This window comes from Oncorhynchus kisutch, linkage group LG19 (genome assembly GCF_002021735.2).
Source record: "Oncorhynchus kisutch isolate 150728-3 linkage group LG19, Okis_V2, whole genome shotgun sequence".
NCBI lineage: Eukaryota > Metazoa > Chordata > Actinopteri > Salmoniformes > Salmonidae > Oncorhynchus > Oncorhynchus kisutch.
This window is the reverse complement of record NC_034192.2, coordinates 52166599-52187028: the sequence shown is the minus strand read 5'-3', so window position 1 is coordinate 52187028 and position 20430 is coordinate 52166599. Positions and strand designations below refer to the sequence as shown.

The 20430-nt window shown below is 44.7% G+C and overlaps 3 protein-coding genes across 3 annotated transcripts; all 3 read left to right on the top strand.

Moving 5' to 3' along the window:
- The first annotated feature begins 381 nt into the window (after positions 1 to 381).
- tmsb2 (thymosin beta 2) lies at positions 382 to 4841 on the top strand. Its single transcript, XM_031796987.1, has 3 exons — positions 382 to 576; positions 3733 to 3837; positions 4776 to 4841. Exons 2-3 carry the CDS (start codon positions 3738 to 3740, stop codon positions 4811 to 4813), a joined length of 138 nt encoding a protein of 45 aa, XP_031652847.1. The 5' UTR covers positions 382 to 576; positions 3733 to 3737; the 3' UTR covers positions 4814 to 4841.
- A 4826-nt stretch (positions 4842 to 9667) lies between these two features.
- LOC109910186 (protein Wnt-8a-like) lies at positions 9668 to 14784 on the top strand. Its single transcript, XM_020509323.2, has 7 exons — positions 9668 to 10046; positions 11970 to 12103; positions 12212 to 12245; positions 12495 to 12630; positions 12840 to 12965; positions 13201 to 13343; positions 13657 to 14784. The coding sequence occupies exons 1-7, from the start codon at positions 10026 to 10028 to the stop codon at positions 14230 to 14232; spliced, it is 1170 nt and encodes a 389-aa protein (XP_020364912.1). The 5' UTR covers positions 9668 to 10025; the 3' UTR covers positions 14233 to 14784.
- Positions 14785 to 15359: 575 nt separating this feature from the next.
- LOC109864728 (protein Wnt-8a-like) lies at positions 15360 to 17549 on the top strand. The gene is made up of 5 exons (XM_020452634.2): positions 15360 to 15389; positions 15724 to 15862; positions 16298 to 16423; positions 16526 to 16668; positions 16841 to 17549. Exons 1-5 carry the CDS (start codon positions 15375 to 15377, stop codon positions 17396 to 17398), a joined length of 981 nt encoding a protein of 326 aa, XP_020308223.1. The 5' UTR covers positions 15360 to 15374; the 3' UTR covers positions 17399 to 17549.
- The last annotated feature ends 2881 nt before the right edge of the window (positions 17550 to 20430 follow it).

The window sequence follows — 20430 nt, the reverse complement described above, 5'->3', positions numbered from 1 at the left end:
AGGGCCACCTTTCCACCATATGTATTATCAAAACCAATTGAATTATTTTACTTGTGAAAAATCAATAAATAATTATATTTTGAGACATTCCAGTGTTACGTCATCTGTCCCTAACCTCAGAATGCCAATACCCCAAAATCACCTCAGTGCATTGATTAAATAGTGCATCATATGCTATCTTCATGAGCAGTTCAGCACAGCACAACAGCCTGCTGCTGGTTGGCCCGTCCACCAGTGTCTTCCCTGGAGAACATGAATATTAACTAGATGGAGAAAGAGAAGGGAGACGACAGACTTATCGTTCTCTCTCTCTCTCTCTCTCGCTCTCTCTCTCTCTCTCTCTCTCTCTCTCTCTGCCTATCTTTTAGTGCTTCCTCTCTCCCCCGCCCTCTCAGTTTCTCCCTCCTCCCCTCCTTCCCATCTCCCCTCCTCCCTCCTCCCTTTTTCTCTCTTAAACCAACACCCTGGTGCAGACCTAGACGTGCAGAAACCGGAAGACACTCACAGCCTTGTCTACCTCCATCTCTTTCCAACCTTGCCCTGGAGGATTAAAGCACACTGCTGTGTGGAACAAAGGTAAGCCTCAGTCTCTCTCCTCTCTCTCGCTCTCTCTCTCTCATCCCATTTTTATTCATTTAGCTTTGTCTCTGTGTACTGAAACAAAGGATCTGGGTTGTGGCTGAACACTGAAGTGTACTGATCTGATGGAGGGATGGAAGGATAGAGAGAATTAATTAATTAAAAGATAGATGGAGAGAGTAAGAGGTACTGTGGTAGGATTTGAGTAGAGCAGGGTTATGAAGTGAGCAAGGCAGGACTGAGTTGAGTTGGTCTGGGGCTGAACTAGGGCTGGGATGGAGCTGAGCTAGGGCTGGGATGGAGCTGAGCTAGGGCTGGGATGGAGCTGAGCTAGGGCTGGGATGGAGCTGAGCTAGGACTCGGATGGGCTGAACTAGGGCTGGGAAGGGGCTGAACTAGGGCTGAGATGGGGCTGAACTAGGGCTGGGATGGGGCTGAACTAGGGCTGGGATGGGGCTGAACTAGGGCTGGGATGGGGCTGAGGTAGGGCTGGGATGGGGCTGTACTAGGGCTGGGATGGGGCTGAGGTAGGGTTGGGCTATGAAAGGGGCAATGCTAGCCAGGAGTGCATTTTAATATCGTGGAACAGTGCTGAGACTCGGGAAGACACAAGATGGCAAGGATGTAGAGATTAGAAGGTGAATAGAGAGAGAGAGAGAGAGAGAGAGAGAGGGAGAGAGAGAGAGAGAGAGAGAGAGAGAGAGAGAGAGAGAGAGAGAGAGAGAGAGAGAGAGAGAAAGACAGAGCAGGGTAGGCAGAATGGCTGGTGTCATGTTGGAGGCAGAATGGATGGTGTCATGTTGGAGGCAGAATGGATGGTGTCATGTTGGAGGCAGAATGGCTGGTGTCATGTTGGAGGCAGAATGGCTGGTGTCATGTTGGAGGCAGAATGGATGGTGTCATGTTGGAGGCGGAATGGATGGTGTCATGTTGGAGGCGGAATGAATGGTGTCATGATGGAGGCAGAATGGCTGGTGTCATGTTGGAGGCAGAATGGCTGGTGTCATGCTGGAGGCAGAATGGCTGGTGTCATGTTGGAGGCAGAATGGCTGGTGTCATGTTTTAGGCAGAATGGATGGTGTCATGTTGGTGGCAGAATGGATGGTGTCATGTTGGAGGCAGAATGGCTGGTGTCATGTTGGGGGCAGAATGGCTGGTGTCATGCTGGAGGCAGAATGGCTGGTGTCATAATGGAGGCAGAATGGCTGGTGTCATGTTGGAGGCAGAATGGCTGGTGTCCTGTTGGAGGCAGAATGGCTGGTGTCATGTTGGAGGCAGAATGGATGGTGTCATGTTGGAGGCGGAATGGATGGTGTCATGATGGAGGCAGAATGGCTGGTGTCATGTTGGAGGCAGAATGGCTGGTGTCATGCTGGAGGCAGAATGGCTGGTGTAATGCTGGAGGCAGAATGGCTGGTGTCATGTTGGAGGCAGAATGGATGGTGTCATGTTGGAGGCAGAATGGATGGTGTCATGTTGGAGGCGGAATGGATGGTGTCATGTTGGAGGCGGAATGAATGGTGTCATGATGGAGGCAGAATGGATGGTGTCATGTTGGAGGCAGAATGGATGGTGTCATGTTGGAGGCAGAATGGATGGTGTCATGTTGGAGGCAGAATGGATGGTGTCATGTTGGAGGCAGAATGGATGGTGTCATGTTGGAGGCAGAATGGATGGTGTCATGTTGGTGGCAGAATGGATGGTGTCATGTTGGAGGCAGAATGGCTGGTGTCATGTTGGAGGCAGAATGGCTGGTGTCATGCTGGAGGCAGAATGGATGGTGTCATGTTGGAGGCAGAATGGCTGGTGTCATGCTGGAGGCAGAATGGATGGTGTCATGTTAGAGGCAGAATGGATGGTGTCATGCTGGAGGCAGAATGGATGGTGTCCTGTTAGAGGCAGAATGGATGGTGTCATGCTGGAGGCAGAATGGATGGTGTCATGTTAGAGGCAGAATGGATGGTGTCATGCTGGAGGCAGAATGGATGGTGTCATGTTGGAGGCAGAATGGCTGGTGTCATGCTGGAGGCAGAATGATTGGTGTCATGTTAGAGGCAGAATGGATGGTGTCATGTTGGAGGCAGAATGGCTGGTGTCATGTTGGAGGCAGAATGGATGGTGTCATGTTGGAGGCAGAATGGATGGTGTCATGTTGGAGGCAGAATGGATGGTGTCATGATAGAGGCAGAATAGATGGTGTCATGCTGGAGGCAGAATGGATGGTGTCATGTTAGAGGCAGAATGGATGGTGTCATGCTGGAGGCAGAATGGATGGTGTCATGTTAGAGGCAGAATGGATGGTGTCATGTTGGAGGCAGAATGGCTGGTGTCATGCTGGAGGCAGGATGGATGGTGTCATGTTAGAGGCAGAACGGATGGTGTCATGTTGGAGGCAGAATGGCTGGTGTCATGTTGGAGGCAGAATGGATGGTGTCATGTTGGAGGCAGAATGGATGGTGTCATGTTAGAGGCAGAATGGATGGTGTCATGCTGGAGGCAGAATGGATGGTGTCATGTTAGAGGCAGAATGGATGGTGTCATGTTGGAGGCAGAATGGATGGTGTTATGTTGGAGGCAGAATGGATGGTGTCATGTTGGAAGCAGAATGGATGGTGTCATGTTGGAGGCAGAATGGATGGTGTCATGTTGGAGGCAGAATGGATGGTGTCATGTTGGAGGCAGAATGGATGGTGTCATGTTGGAGGCAGAATGGATGGTGTCATCCTAGATGAGAGGAAAGTGGAGGTGTGTGGGTGCCAACGTTCCCAAAGCAAGATTCTGCCTGTGTAGCTTATTTGTCAGCTGGTCTTACAGGGACCAGCCAAGGTCAAATAACTGACACATGATGATTTCTCTCTCCCTGCTCCATCTCCCTCTCTCCCTCCCTGCTCCATCTCTCTTTCCCTCCCTGCTCCATCTCTCTCTCCCTCCCTGCTCCATCTCTCTTTCCCTCCCTGCTCCATCTCTCTCTCCCTCCCTGCTCCATCTCTCTATCCCTCCCTGCTCCATCTCTCTCTATCCCTCCCTACTCCATCTCTCTCTCCCTCCCTGCTCCATCTCTCTCTCCCTCCCTGCTCCATCTCTCTCTATCCCTCCCTACTCCATCTCTCTCTCTCCCTGCTCCATCTCTCTCTATCTCTCTCTCCTTCACAGCAACTATGTCTGACAAACCTGACCTGACAGAGATCACCTGCTTCGACAAGACCAAACTGAAGAAGACTGAGACGATAGAAAAGAACCCCCTGCCAACCAAAGAGAGTGAGTGATCATGTGTTTTAAAGGGTGTCGTAGGGGAAGGTTTGTCTCTGCAGTTCTCTCTCTGTCTCTCTCTCTCTCTCTCTTTCTCTCTCTCTCTCTCTCTCTCTCTCTCTCTCTCTCTCTCTCTCTCTCTCTCTCTCTCTCTCTCTGTCTCTATGTCTCTGTCTCTCTCTGTCTCTGTCTCTGTCTCTGTCTGTCTCTGTCTCTGTCTCTGTCTCTCTCTCTCTCTCTCTGTCTATCTGTCTCTGTCTCTGTCTCTGTCTCTGTCTCTGTCTCTGTCTCTGTCTCTGTCTCTGTCTCTGTCTCTCTCTCTCTCTGTCTATCTGTCTCTGTCTCTGTCTCTGTCTCTCTCTCTCTCTCTCTGTCTCTCTCTCTCGCTCTCTCTCTGTCTCTGTCTCTCTGTCTCTCTCTCTCTCTCTCTGTCTCTCTCTGTCTGTCTCTCTCTGTCTCTGTCTCTGTCTCTCTCTCTCTCTCTCTCTCTCTCTCAATTCAATTTCAATTCAATTCAAGGGCTTTATTGGCATGGGAAACATGTGTTAACATTGCCAAAGCAAGTGAGGTCACACATATTGCTGCTGTGATGGCACACTGTGGTATTTCACCCAGTAGATATGGCAGTTTATCAAAATCGGGTTTGTTTTCTAATTCTTTGTGGATCTCGCCCTCTCTCATAGGTGGTCAGTTCGACCGCTGTCAACCTTCCTTTAGGCCTGCAGTATACAAACACTTGTCTACTACCAATCACTGAATCAGCAACATCACTCTCTCCCTTTAGGCCCAGGTCAAAGTAGTGCACTATATAGGGAACAGGGTACCATCCGGGACAGACACTGTATCTTCTCTGCAATGCAACCACACACCACCGGAGCCCAACTCACATTCAAATCTCTATACAGGTGTGTGCACTGACATGCATGTCTTCCTGTCTTCTGTTTCAGCCATTGAACAGGAAAGGAAAGGGGACGCAACGCCTTGATGTGACTTGGTGAAGAGGCCGTGAGGAGGAAAACAGGAGAGGAGGCAGAGATGCCACCAACAAAAGCACTTTGTTTGTCTCAGTATTCTACTTGAAGTTACTTTGTATTGTATAACAGGGGGCTGTAGGGCCCTGGGAGATGCAGTAGTAGAGGAGGGTACATGGGATGCATCTCTAATGTAACCCTATTCCTTATATAGTGCAATAATATTGACCTGGTCCACTATATAGAGAATATGGTGTCATTTGGGACACAGATTGATATCTTCACAGGGGTCTATCTATCATCAGGGGAATATAGTTGTAGCCTGGCTGCCAATATTGGGCCAGAAACAACACCTAGCCCTTACTCCCTAGCCTCTACCCATTTACTCCCTAGCCTCTACCCCTTTACTCCCTAGCCTCTACCCCTTTACTCCCTAGCCTCTACCCCCTTTACTCCCTAGCCTCTACCCCTTTACTCCCTAGCCTCTACCCCTTTACTCCCTAGCCTCTACCTAGCCTCTACCCCTTTACTCCCTAGCCTCTACCCCTTTACTCCCTAGCCTCTACCCCTTTACTCCCTAGCCTCTACCCCTTTACTCCATAGCCTCTACCTACCCTTTACCCACTTACTCTCTAGCCTCTACCCCCAAGCCCTTACCCCCTAGCATGTACCCCCTTACTCCCTAGCCCTTACCCCCTTACTCCCTAGCCCTTACCCACTTACTCCCTAACCCATACCCCCTTACTCCCTAACCCTTACCCCCTTACTCCCTAGCCCTTACCGCCTAGCCTCTACCCCTTACTCCCTAGCCCTTGCCCCCTAGCCTCTACCCCCTAGCCCTTACCCCCTAGCCCTTACCCCCTAGCCTCTACCCCCATAACCCTTACCCCCTAGCCTTCACCAAATCAAGTCAGGCATCCAGGCTAAGAGAGGTCAGGGAGAGGCAGTTAACCCACTGTTCCTAGGCCATCATTGAAAATAAGAATTTGTTCTTAACTGACTTGCCTAGTAAAATAAAGGTAAAATAAAATAAAAAATTGAGGTGTTTTTATAATTCACTTTTTACTTTTCTTTATGAAATAAAGACAAAATGGTGTAATACAAAACAACAGATTTGAGTCTGACTTTCTCTGATGATTTATGATGTTTGAGAATAATATAGTAGTCTCAAAGGGGGTATGGACAGTCCCTACTGAGAATATATAGCAGTCTCAAAGGGGGTATGGACAGTCCCTACTGAGAATAATATAGTAGTCTCAAAGGGGGTATGGACAGTCCCTACTGAGAATATATAGCAGTCTCAAAGGGGGTATGGACAGTCCCTACTGAGAATATATAGCTGTCTCAAAGGGGGTATGGACAGTCCCTACTGAGAATATATAGCAGTCTCAAAGGGGATATGGACAGTCCCTACTGAGAATATATAGCAGTCTCAAAGGGGGTATGGACAGTCCCTACTGAGAATAATATAGTAGTCTCAAAGGGGGTATGGACAGTCCCTACTGAGAATATATAGCAGTCTCAAAGGGGGTATGGACAGTCCCTACTGAGAATATATAGCTGTCTCAAAGGGGGTATGGACAGTCCCTACTGAGAATATATAGCTGTCTCAAAGGGGGTATGGACAGTCCCTACTGAGAATATATAGCTGTCTCAAAGGGGGTATGGACAGTCCCTACTGAGAATATATAGCAGTCTCAAAGGGGGTATGGACAGTCCCTACTGAGAATATATAGCAGTCTCAAAGGGGGTATGGACAGTCCCTACTGAGAATATATAGCAGTCTCAAAGGGGGTATGGACAGTCCCTACTGAGAATATATAGCAGTCTCAAAGGGGGTATGGACAGTCCCTACTGAGAATATATAGCAGTCTCAAAGGGGGTATGGACAGTCCCTACTGAGAATATATAGCTGTCTCAAAGGGGGTATGGACAGTCCCTACTGAGAATATATAGCAGTCTCAAAGGGGGTATGGACAGTCCCTACTGAGAATATATAGCTGTCTCAAAGGGGGTATGGACAGTCCCTACTGAGAATATATAGCTGTCTCAAAGGGGGTATGGACAGTCCCTACTGAGAATATATAGCAGTCTCAAAGGGGGTATGGACAGTCCCTACTGAGAATATATAGCTGTCTCAAAGGGGGTATGGACAGTCCCTACTGAGAATATATAGTGCATTAGACAAATACAGAACACATATACAAAATTAGGCTACCAATAGAATAAATTTAATAATACATGATTCTTGAATGGATGGAATTATCATGGCTATAGTGGGTTTTTGCAGACAGCTTTGCCTGGGAGAGAAGTTAAATCAGCACATTCACATCTACAGTTTAGACATTTCATGAATCATAATTAATACATTTACAAGCCTGATATCACTGTAGTATTGAAAACCAGGTCAAAAACTCAGTCCAACAATCAGATACATTTATTGCCCGTATACTTCTTGGTATACACACACCTGTAAGGGAGACTGGTATCATTGATAACGAGTTCCTATGACTCTCATTCAGATCTTATTGTATTGTTTTAATGCAGGGCTGGTTCCAGGCATATATGATATAAGTGGTCGCTTAGGGCCCCCAGCTGCTAGGGGTCCCCTGATCAAGTGTTGTTTTAAAAAATGTAGGAACTCACGGTCGTCCTCCTCTTCATCTGAAGAGGAGAGGCGAGAAGGATCGGAGGACCAAAATGCGGCGTGATACGTGTTCATCATGAATTTTAATAAAGAAAACACTGAACACTGAAACACTATACAAAAACAATAACCAAAATAACAACCGTGAAGTTAATGCGAGCTGCGCTGAAACAAGCCATCAACATAGACAATCACCCACAAACAAACAGTGCAACCCAGGCTACCTAAGTATGATTCTCAATCAGAGACCTGCCTCTGATTGAGAACCATACTAGGCCGAAACATAGAAATACCCAAATCATAGAAAAACATAGACTGCCCACCCAACTCACGCCCTGACCATACTAAATAAATACAAAACAAAGGAAATAAAGGTCAGAACGTGACACAGGGTCTCAATTTAGTATTGAGCGTTAGAATAGTAGAATACACCAGGTGCTTTTCAAAATGTGGTAGTGCATAGGGCTGTGCGTTATATCATATTTTACTATATACCGGTATCGATGCACAGACCGGTTTGGGTTTTTACTTTACCTTCTATAACGGTATTTGAATGTTTGGGTTGTTAAAGTGATACGTGTAACGTCCATTTTTATAGTTTACTTCACTACTTAATTCATCTCTCTCGGCTCTCTCTCCTTGACACATTCCACACAGACCAAAGCCCCACCCCCATCACTCAAGGAGCGTATTTGTTGTTGCTTGACCATAAGACACTTGTATTCAGTCTGCATGGTCAATGCAGCACATGCAACAACGTTGATAACAACGATGCCATTTTCACTTTGCTTCTTAATATAAATCCCACTAGTGTTCTATAATATTAGTTTGTGTTTCTTACATCTGCAAACAGCTAGTTTGTCTTTTCTTAGCAAGTTGGGCCTAAATCTTGTTAGTCGTTAATGCTAATCGCTAGTTAGCTTACCAGCTAGCTAATAAGCATACTGAGTCAGAGAAAACATAATTAACTTTACAACCTGATAATACCAGTGATGGTGTACACCTAAATCAGCATGTTGTTTGTGCAACAGTATTTTCTAAATCAAAGAGGAATACGCAAAGCATGAATATGTTAGCTACATGAAGTAGCTAAGAGAAAACATTCAATGTAGTCAAAGATTATAGGGTCCCCTAGGAAACACCTCGGTTCCTACCCTGTCACAATCATTTAAAAATACAAATGATCTGAAATGAGTGCAGGAAATGTAGAAATGGATGGAAATGCAGGAAATGATTTTAGATTTAAGTTTAATTGAACAGTATAAACCAATCAGAATGGAGAAAGACCCATGAAATCACTTAGAATGTATGTGTTGCCACCCTAGGGTCACACTACTCATAAAGCAAATGTAGAATTTGTATTAATCAAAAACATAAATATAGTGTATTATACTGTTATACCGTCCATTTTTTTAAATGCTGTGATATATTTTGGCTATGTCGCCCAGCCGTAGATGTGCATCATTAGTTGTTCTCTTGTTAGGTCTGTCACTGATAGTCATTCAATTAGCCATGTCAGTTAACAATTGTTAGTTGGCTAGACTAACTACCAATCTATCTAAACTTGTAGCAATCACAATCGAATATTGACCGTGCCCAGGGGCCCTGACCTCAAGGGGGCCCCCCATTGATTTTGTTAGTCATTCTCACTCAGATCATGGCAGGAAATTAGGAAATTAGCTTAAACGGTCTTTCCCATGGAAAAATGTGTAGAATTGCAAGAAATGGACTTTAAAAGTTAAATGTTCATCTCCACTGTCAAGAGGGAGGCCACTAAAATGTTTTAAGTGCACTACTTTTAACCATTGCCCTATGGGTGGCAGGTAGCCTTGCGGAATGTTGTGCCAGTAACCAAAAGGTTGCTGGTTTGAGTCCCTGAGCTGACTAGTTGAATAATATGTTGATGTAACCTTGAGCAGTGCACTTAACCCTAATTGCTCCTATATGTCTGTTAATAAGATGTAGGTGTGGGGCCCCCCCAACCAAGCCGTGCTAAGGGCACCCAAAAGGCTTGGGCCACCCCAAGCTCATGTGTAATAGTTTGTGAGGTATGCTTTCTTTTGAACTATCTGCAGTGCTATCGCTGTTTTGGTGGAGGCACATGGGTCGCTGGCGTCGCCAGTCCTGGCACGTCTAGCCTCTCACCTCCAGCTCCCTTTATCAGTTTTATGAGTCCGTTTATCACACCCTGCACCGTAAATATAGCCTAGCCTAGTTCATTTGAGGTGAATAACCGCTGCGTAAATCACCAATCAGCACACCATGGACGCGCCTAATGAGTCTGAAACGTCAGTTAGAACAATTTAATTAAAACGCGTTTTACATGTTTATCTTAATCTGTGATGCGGGTCGATGTCCAGTGCTTTGGACCAGTCCATTGGATAATACACATCACTCAATCAACGTGTACTGGCTGTAGTGTATTGTATATTAATTAGCCCCAGAAATCCCCCATGTCCACTACTATTATTTTCTATTCCTGTTTGTATGCAATCAATGTAAAGCATGTATGTCTGTCTCTGAGAGCCATCCACACTGACCATCAGCAACACCTGAGTTAGTCCTGAGAGGAAGAGAACATGGAATACCTGTGCCGAAAGGTGAGCACATTACTAGGCTATATTAGCGTACTTATTTGATATAATTTTAAATGATCAATATGTGATGTTTCTTTTGAGTTGTAGGCATGATTTATCCATTTGTAATGAATTTAAATAATAGCCCATTGATTCATTCACGATCAATATTGATTGGTTTATTTCGCAATGAGCTTCTGTTTTTGATGAAGTTTCGATGTTTATATAGCATCTATGTAAAATAACGCCCAGATTGATGGACTGTTGTTTTACAGGTTGTTATGAACCCATAAAGCCAGTAGCGGCAAAGCCTATTTGTAAAACAGAAATGGGTTGAGATCAGCCATCAAAGATCACCGTTTAATCTCCTTTTATTTTCCTCGGCTAGGTGTGGGAAATGTAGCTTTCAGCTGCAGTGGAACAGTCAAATGGCCGATATCTAATTAGTGCGGATTATCGTCACCTGCTCGCGCCTCTATTGTCCTACAAGGACTTGGTTATTGTCTGACCGTGGAGTGAGAAGTTGTTTTAGGGGATTTTGAGTGGCTTATAGAGGATTTAACATGCCCCAGCGATCTGATTGAAATGGAAACTATAAACTAGGCCAATGGTAATCAATAGGAATCACAAATTAGGCTAATCTTTCTCTTATCAAATCAGATATGAATGTGAATTAGGCCTAACAGAAAATGACAGATACTAACGGGTGATTTGAAATAAGAATAATGTCAGTGAATATCAAGTTTACCTATCATTCAGAAGACACTTGTGCCAAATTTGTTGACATATGTTTAATCTATAGGATTGAAATTAATATGTTTTTGTTTCAACATTAGGCCTAGGCTATTTCAAATACAGGGTATTGTCAACAATATTGCATTTCTTACAGATCGCCTACATTGTTTATCGTTTATTTATTTTCACACACCCATCCTCTCCTTAGAATCCAGACTATTTTCACACCGACTTCGTTCCCATGGAATCGGCTATTATCTTATTATCGCTACGGTGCCAATGTCGCGGATGTGTGAGGCTTTATTTACATGACTCTTAGCGAACGGGGCTGAATGAATTTATGACTTTGTAGTCACCCAGCCCCCCAGATCGCAGTGTTAGTTCCCCAAGAACAGAGCTCCTACCAGGTCAGACAGACGGACAGGGCGGGAGACTCACTAGGGCATGAAGTCAGTATAGGGGACACACACACATTCAGTCTGATTATAAATACTATCTATTTTTTCTAAAGTAATATATTATGACATTTAATAAATTGGTATAGAGAATAAGCCTACCCTGAAGAGCCAAGTGTATACCTATAGGAACAATATACTCTATATAGGCCTATTCTAGTGTACTTTGAATGGAAATATAGGCTATGTTCTTACACACTACATCCGTGTATATCCAGGTAAAAGACAGCGACGTAAATGCACACATTTAAATGTTGAGCCAACAACCATATAGTATTGTTTGTAATGTGTATCCATGCAAGGGCCTATTTCACATCCAGAAATGGCTGCACGTTTAGGCCACACGTCCTAATTGAATGTGTATTGTAAGCCTATAGATCCGAACCCAATTGAATACTAATCATACCACCACTAATATTAATAATAAACTCTGCAATTTAGCACTTGATACACTTATTCGTGGGAAAAGTATATAAAGAGTGACCTCTGGGAAATGGAAGGGATGGATGGGGGGGCTGATAAAACTGTGTCTGTGCGGAAGCTTTGAAGTGCAGTTATGCACCGACGTGTTTCCCATGTGTCTATAGAACACGGCATTCAATGACATGGTTGCAGCATTTTCACAGTGAAATGTTACCAACAGAACAAATCTGTCAATCAAACACAACGACACTATAAATGCCTTTACGATCCAGTCACAGAGCTCAGTTGCATCTAGCTTACTCTTTCTCTCTCTTTCTCTGACCGCCCGCCTCAGTATTTACGCTTGGGATACTCCACGGAAGCCGTTGTTTTGGACGCAGAAGACTCATTAGCTGCCATGGGACCGTGCAAGCTGCTGACATCACTGGTCCTGTCCATGTGTTGTCATGTTCTGTACGCTACAGCATGGTACGTTTTTTAAAAACCTGTTGTCTCTGGGAGGGGGGAGGGGGGGGTCAGTTTACACGATGGCACAATTACCATGTCTTGACTGGGTTTGCTTTCTGTTTTCCATAGGTCGGTGAATAACTTCCTGATGACTGGACCAAAGGTAGCGGATCTTTATTTACTTTTTGGGCTCGTGCACTTAGACTGCTTGGTTAAAATATCCCTTATGGTTTACGTTGCAAATGTTTTCGCTGTAACTTAACGGGAAATGTGTTTTCTAATAACAACAAATGAATAGCTCAAACACGGAGGCCAAGTTGGAAAACACATAACACATTAAATGTCTGGTTCAATCCTGATAAAGTACGAGAACCTGTGATTTACTCTGTCTCTGTATCCGTATGCCCCTCAGGCCTATCTGACATATGCCAGTAGCGTGCAGGTGGGCGCACAGAGCGGGATTCAGGAATGCAAACACCAGTTCTCTTGGGACAGGTGGAACTGCCCGGAGAGCGCGCTCCAACTATCAACTCATGGACTGCGCAGTGGTGAGAATATTTTTACGATACAGCATGCTATAGGCTACCTAATCCCTCGAAATAAATGTTTTCCAATGGCAAATAGACTAGGCTTGTAGTGAGTATGTCAGAGGAAATTACGCATAGCAATTTACAAGCGTCTAATATTTACCAATGTCATCACACTTACCGTATGTGTTAACCATAACATTGACAACCATGATCTCTTTCAATTCCAGCCACAAGAGAGACGTCTTTCGTCCACGCCATCAGTGCTGCGGGGGTGATGTACACTCTCACCAAGAACTGTAGTATGGGGGATTTTGATAACTGTGGATGTGATGACTCCAATATTGGGCAGATAGGTGAGTTTATATACCATTACCATCTGACTTTATAACATTGAGGGTAGCAACCTATTTGAATTATGTGACCATGTATTATATGCTCAAATAATAGAATTGCGCACATTTACACCATTACGCACAGAACCGAAAATGGGCGCGCAGAAGACAACACTGAAATTTGACAGAAATAAGAGCAGTAATATTTGGACATGGACATAATTACATAGACTAACCCTGCCTTGTCTCTCTCCAGGTGGTAGGGGTTGGATTTGGGGGGGCTGCAGTGATAACGTGAAATTTGGGGAGAAGATGTCCAAACAGTTTGTGGATGCGCTGGAGAACGGGCACGACTCGCGCGCAGCTGTAAACCTGCACAACAATGAAGCTGGTAGACTTGTGAGTGACAGATCTCATACAGGCTATACCGCCGGTCTCATACAGGCTATACTGCCGGTCTCATACAGGCTATACTGCCGGTCTCATACAGGCTATACTGCCTTTGGTAGGCCTATATGTGTATACTGTTCGTGTAAGTTGTTATGTACAGTTGCAGGCCAATGTCATCTGTTTGGACTGGATAACTATTTTGGTTATCATTTAGATTCGTTGTGGAGTTTTTCGTTATTTTTAGCCTGTCAGATCGAACATAAACTTAAAAATGAACTATTGAGATATTATTGAATCCATAACTGACTGAAGCTCTCTCTAGGCGATCAAGGCGACCATGAAGCGAGCCTGTAAGTGCCACGGCGTCTCCGGGAGCTGTTCCGTTCAGACCTGCTGGATGCAGCTGTCTGACTTCAGAGACATCGGCAACTACCTCAAAGTCAAACACGACCAGGCGCAGAAACTGGAGATGGACAAGAGGCGGATGAGGTCGGGGAACAGCGCGGACAACAGGGGCGCCATCGCGGACGTGTTCAGCAGCATCGCCCGGACGGAGCTCATTTACCTGGAGGAATCTCCAGACTACTGTACCAAGAACAAGAGCCTGGGGCTCCAGGGAACCGAGGGGAGGGAGTGTCTGCAGGGGGAAAATAACCTCTCCCAGTGGGAGAAGAAGAGCTGCCGCCGGCTGTGCCATGAGTGCGGCCTGAGGGTCGAGGAGAGGCGGATTGAGATAGTCAGCAGCTGTAATTGCAAGTTTCACTGGTGCTGCACGGTCAAGTGCGAGCGGTGCACGCAGGTCGTGACCAAATACTACTGCGCGCGCAGGGAGAGAGTGCGCAGGCCTCAGAACAGCACAAGGAAAAGTGGGAGAAGGCCTCGCGTGCAGCGCAGTTGATTTGCGCCTGCACAGTCTGTGGTTATCTATACTTGAGGATAACTATGAAGGGGACAGTTTATTTTAATATTCTCTATTTAAAACATGTTTTATTACAGTTCATTTTATCCATGTTCATCTGTCTGGGATTGTATGTCTTGTATGTTGTTACCCAAACATTTTACACGTGATTTCTCCTGTAACTTGTTTATGATCAACATATTCTCATCCATCCCACATCGGGTGACAAACTATTTCCACTTTTGTCCCTCATTAAAAATGCACTTTATAGGCTAACATTTTGACAATCGAATAGATATGTGATATGTTCTAAAAAATATATATATTCCTTTGATAAATGTCTATCATCACAATGTTATTTTGTTAATGCACGTTTAAGTTTACTTGTCACTTTGGGGGTGTACAAGGAGAAATATGGTTGTCTAAATGGGTTAGAGGCCTATGCGTACATTCGGTGTGTCCTCTTTTATATTAATTATGACATTGTTTTAAGTGTCATTATCACGTTTTTATTTTTGTACGGGGAATTGCATATTAAATATTTGAATCTTATTTCGAGTACTGTTCAGAATTTACTTCCCTTTCCGACGAAGTTTGTCGCTTTCAATATTCTGATTCGGCAGTCTGTTTTTGTTTATTGATGGTGTTGAGGGCGAGGTCTCCACGGGAGGCTGGGATCATCTCATTAATCTGGCCGCTGGTGTCATCGCCTGAGGGAAGAAAATAAACTGTCTTGTCCTGACACCCTTTGAAGTTCCCAATAGGCGTTTCCTCCAGTCTTATTTATGTGGCCATTGTCCAATCAGCGTCCTCGGAACCCCGAGACAAAGGACAAGGTTCCCATTTGTTTCTGATTCCTTCTCTTAAATTAAAAGGTGAAAGCTGCGGGTCCTCATCACATTCCCAGATCTCTCCCTTAGTTTCGGAGGTAAAAACACTAACAATGGTCTTCTGTTCGTTCCTTTGGCTCTTGGTGCTTTTCCTTCTCCACAAAACTCTTCTTGGACATGCCTGGTAAGACCCCACTTCTAACACATTTTATTTATAACGTTTTTAGCTTTCATTTAGCTAGTGTCTCGGTTTTAAAAGGTTGTTTCAGGCTATATTTTCTTATTTCTTTCAGGGCCGTGAACAATTTTCTGATGACTGGACCCAAGGTAAGATTTGTATTCGAATTGTTTGCTTTATAAGTAATCTTAGGGAAAACAAGTGCTCCAAACTATTATGCAAAGATTCCCAAAAGGTACTCCTCCATGAGTGCACGAAACATTGATGGTCTTTCAATAGGATCGTTTCAGTAGTGCGTGATGATAAACGAATGCATAGCCTACTTTAATAGCATTTTCATCACAATTTAACGGGTATTCAAAAGTATCAGGAAATTATTAACCTCATCCAAATGTCACTTGGATGATTATTTTTTATTTTTTTAGGATATTCAATGGTGGATTTAACATGCTCTCTCCCTCTCTGTACCCATGTGCCCCTCAGGCCTATCTGACGTATGCTAGTAGCGTGCAAGTGGGCGCGCAGAGCGGGATCCAGGAATGTAAACACCAGTTTGCTTGGGACAGGTGGAACTGCCCGGAGAGTGCGCTCCAACTGTCAACTCATAAAGGCCTTCGAAGCGGTACAGAGCTTTGATACCCAATAAGTCAAATCTAATGCATAAAATGTCATGTATGCGAGTTGAGAATCCCTAACGCCTTGATCACACCTACAGTGTTATTTCGTTTTGGTTCACCAGAAGTCCATTCATTTCCAATGGAAGGCTGCGTTTGCCTTGCAGCATTGCGTTGCAGAGACCGTTGCAGTGCGTTGTGTGTCGTGCATATGTTGGATAAATCGAATGTATGAGTAGATGGCTTGACAGAAATGGTAGCAGAAGGTGAATGTTGAGCTTTTGTTGCACACATATCCAGATTATGCAGAGTACCATTTTATACATAACGTTGTAGGTGTGTTCGAGGCTTTGGCTACATAATGCATAAAAATGAATTGATAATTACCTGACATTGTGAAATATTTGAATACATATTTATACGTTTGATGTCTGTTTCTGTAGCTACGAGCGAGACCTCTTTCGTGCACGCGATCAGTGCAGCAGGTGTCATGTACACACTGACCCGCAACTGTAGTCTTGGGGACCTGGACAACTGCGGCTGTGACGGCTCGAGAAATGGTCAAATTGGTAACACACACACAACACCGAGAGAGTAGACCTGAAGGTGATAATATTCTTGCATCCTGCAATGTGTGCCCATACATGTTTTTGCTTGTCTCCTGTCCACAGGGGGGCGTGGGTGGTTGTGGGGCGGCTGCAGTGATAACTTGGACTTTGGGGAAAGGATGTCAAAACAGTACGTGGACGCGCTTGAGACTGGCCAGGACTCACGGGCGGCTGTCAACCTTCATAACAATGAGGCCGGTAGACTGGTGAGTTATTTCGCTCCATGGAGAGCTATGGCGTTACGCATGGGTTGACCATGGTATTACGCATTGGTTAATCTTGTTATTACACATTATTTGGCCATGTTGTGTGCTTCAATTCAATCACATTTGAGTTAATACCCACTATAACCCCATTTTCTCTGTGTCTGTTGATTAGGCGGTGAAAGCCACCATGAAGCGCATCTGCAGGTGCCACGGTATGTCTGAGAGTTGCTCCATTCAGACCTGCTGGATGCAGCTGTCTGACTTCAGAGACATCGGCAACTACCTCAAAATCAAACACGACCAGGCGCAGAAACTGGAAATGGACAAGAGGCGGATGAGGTCGGGGAACAGCGCCGACAACAGGGGCGCCATTGCGGACGCGTTCAGCAGCATCGCCCGAACGGAGCTCATTTACCTGGAGGAATCTCCGGACTACTGCAGTCAGAACGCCAGCCTGGGCCTTCACGGTACTGAGGGCAGGGAGTGCCTGCAGCAAGGCGAGGGCTTGAACCAGTGGGAGAAGAGGAGCTGCCGCCGACTGTGCCATGAGTGTGGCCTGAGGGTGGAGGAGAGGCGGACAGAGATAGTCAGCAGCTGTAACTGTAAGTTCCAATGGTGCTGCACAGTCAAGTGTGAGAACTGCTATCAAGTGATGGTCAAACACGTGTGTGCCAGAAGAGAGGGAGGACACGGACACAACTACAGGAGGAGATACCGAGGACCTAAATGAATGAAAAGAGGGAGGCCTGTGGTTTTATTCTATGCAAACTATTTTGATGGCAAATGTTAAATCATGAGTTTTTGTCTTATTTCAAATCTATGTTTATTCACAAAGACTGTCCTCCACGTGATTATGTGAAATGTTCTGCACTTCCCCCGTCACCCACCCACGTTTGTCTTATTGTAGGCCTATATGGATGTAAATTATATATTTATGTATGTGACTCATTGGAAATATTTAATAAACAAATATAAAATATACTTCGTTGTTTTTGCTTCAGTTATTATTTATGGGACTACATACAATTCTTCTGATGAATAAACAGTTAAGAAAATGTATTTATTTTTGCTCAATGACTGCATTTTATCCTTCTGTAAAACAAATTAGAACAACACTAAATTCACTCAGTAAAATAATAGGTGAATAGGCAGGCAGTGGTGAATACACTAGAAGGGCATTGTTACCATGTAGCCGTTCACACCTCCACCAGGGCTCAGGTTCAGCGTTGATTTAACAGCGCTTTGATGTGGACGTTGTATCGACGGCATGTTTAAGGATCGGAATGAGGATCAAGCCTTTTGAAGGAAGCCTCCTTACCGGTGTGTTTATAGGTGTTTGCCATGGTAATCCGGGACACTGCTGTGACCGTCTACGTTGTCACACTTGAAAAGTTAATGCAACTGCATCACAATAAATCAAAGTGGAACGCTACATTGTGAAGACACGACTATGGTCAGGAATGCATCTCAATGTAATTAATTGTAGCCTATTATGAAAGATAGCGAGCAGCATTTTGCGTAACCTAGCCACATGCGTGATGAAGTAATCGTCACTTAAAAGCTGCACTCCATCTTTTGGATAGATGCTACAAACTGGATGGTAGTTATCGGCAACATGGGTTTCAGGAACATTTCAATTTTTCCTAAAAAAACAAAAAACTGCATAGTAGTTTTGGAATTGTTAGCTAGATTACTTGTTGGTTATTACTGCATTGTCGGAACTAGAAGCACAAGCATTTCGCTACACTCGCAATAACATCTGCTAACCATGTGTATGTGACAAATACAATTTGATTTGATTTGATTTAAATTATTAGAAGGACATTGTTTTGATTGGCTATGAACATGCACCGACGACTATGATGCGCTCTATTTGTTGCAATGATTTTATGTGACACTAAAATAAATTTAACGGTTTTCAGAGAGATCGAAAGAGAGCATGACCAGGAGAAACATAGCAGAATACTATTCCATTGTCTCTCTCCTCTCCCCTGTAGATCACTCATTCATTCTCTCAACCCTCCCCTATTTCTTCCTCTCTGCTGGACATGCCATAAACCTGCCACTGGGTCCCTGATCAGTGACTGATGGCAAGGATATTACCCCACCCAGGGGTCTGCCTCGGGGAGGAGAGGAGGACCGAGAGGGGGAGGTCTGGCTGGTGGGAGGCAGAGAGGGAGAGAGTGAATAAGACATCAAATACAGGAAACAGGCTGAATAAGACATCAAATACAGGAAACAGGCTGAATAAGACATCAAATACAGGAAACAGGATGAATAAGACATCAAATACAGGAAACAGGCTGAATAAGACATCAAATACAGGACATCATTACAACACTGTATATAGACATAATATGACATTTGAAACGTCTTTATTCTTTTGAAACTTTTGTGAGTGTAATGTTTACTGTAAATTTTTTATTGTTTATTTCACTTTTGTTTATTACCTATTTCACTTGCTTTGGAAATGTAAACATGTGTTTCCCATGCCAATAAAGCCCATTAAATTGAATTCAATTTGAAGTGAGTGGGAAAGAGAAGGGGAGTGTGGTTGTGGAGAGGGAGGTATGGCTGTGGGAGGAGAAGAGAAGGAGGGGAGATATAGATCATGATATGGGAGGAGGCATGCTTTCAATAGTATATTTTACTGACTACCCCACTCAAGTAATGTGTTCCATTAAGACTCAATCAACCTATTAGGGACATATAACATGTCAATTAAGTCATTGTTGTAGGCCATGCCCTGTGTTTTGCACATCATGTGCAAGATTGTATCCTGTATTTTAAGCCTCATTCAGAAATAGGAATTACAACAAAAAATGTATTCAATTGCCTGAGGTGGTGCTGGACCATCTGACATCTCTGTGTGACATTAGTGACACAGCGGAGACCTGCTGAGGCCCTGGGGGTCAATCAACCAACACACTAACACTGTTCTCTAGAGGCTCAACCAACCAACACACTGTAACAATGTTCTCTAGAGGCCCTGGGGGTCAACCATCCAACACACTGTAACCTAGAGTCCCTGGGGGGTCAACCAACCAACACACTGTAATACTGATCTCTAGAGTCCCCGGGGGTCAACCATCCAACACACTGTAACCTAGAGTCCTTGGGGGGGTCAACCAACCAACACACTGTAATACTGATCTCTAGAGTCCCCGGGGGTCAACCATCCAACACACTGTAATACTGATCTCTAGAGTCCCTGGGGGTCAACCATCCAACACACTGTAACCTAGAGCCCCTGGGGGGGTCAACCAAGCAACACACTGTAACACTGTTCTCTAGAGGCCCTGTGGGTCAACCATCCAACACACTGTAACCTAGAGCCCCTGGGGGGGGTCAACCAACCAACACACTGTAATACTGATCTCTAGAGTCCCTGGGGGTCAACCAACCAACACACTGTAACACTGTTCTCTAGAGGCCCTGTGGGTCAACCAACCCACTGTTCTATAGAGTCCCTGAGAGTCAACCAACCAACACACTGTAACACTGTTCTCTATAGGCTAACTTAGGTTTCACATACTTTATTACCTATTCAGTTCACTTTTAGCCAGAGCTGGGCCCTGATTAAATGCAGTTCACAGTATAGGTAATACGGTGCCATTCAGCTGCAACCGTATGAAGGAATGTCTCAATATGGTGGAGCCTGGAGGCTGGGGGGCAGCCTTTGTTAAGACCCCCCAGGGGTATGTATTCATACCTAGACAGCCCTGCATGCCTGGGGGTTCACTGATCAGCCATCCCTCCTCT

Bases quoted from the DNA above. Each gene is read 5' to 3' on its own strand.
- LOC109910186 (XM_020509323.2), top strand. From the start codon at position 10,026: ATGGAATACCTGTGCCGAAAG. The intron at 10,047-11,969 runs GTGAGCACATTA...CGCCCGCCTCAG, and splicing joins TGGAATACCTGTGCCGAAAG to TATTTACGCTTGGGATACTC. The intron at 12,104-12,211 runs GTACGTTTTTTA...TGTTTTCCATAG, and splicing joins GTTCTGTACGCTACAGCATG to GTCGGTGAATAACTTCCTGA.
- LOC109864728 (XM_020452634.2), top strand. The intron at 16,424-16,525 runs GTAACACACACA...TCCTGTCCACAG, and splicing joins CTCGAGAAATGGTCAAATTG to GGGGGCGTGGGTGGTTGTGG. The intron at 16,669-16,840 runs GTGAGTTATTTC...TCTGTTGATTAG, and splicing joins ACAATGAGGCCGGTAGACTG to GCGGTGAAAGCCACCATGAA.
- tmsb2 (XM_031796987.1), top strand. From the start codon at position 3,738: ATGTCTGACAAACCTGACCTGACAGAGATCACCTGCTTCGACAAGACC. The intron at 3,838-4,775 runs GTGAGTGATCAT...CTTCTGTTTCAG, and splicing joins CCCCCTGCCAACCAAAGAGA to CCATTGAACAGGAAAGGAAA.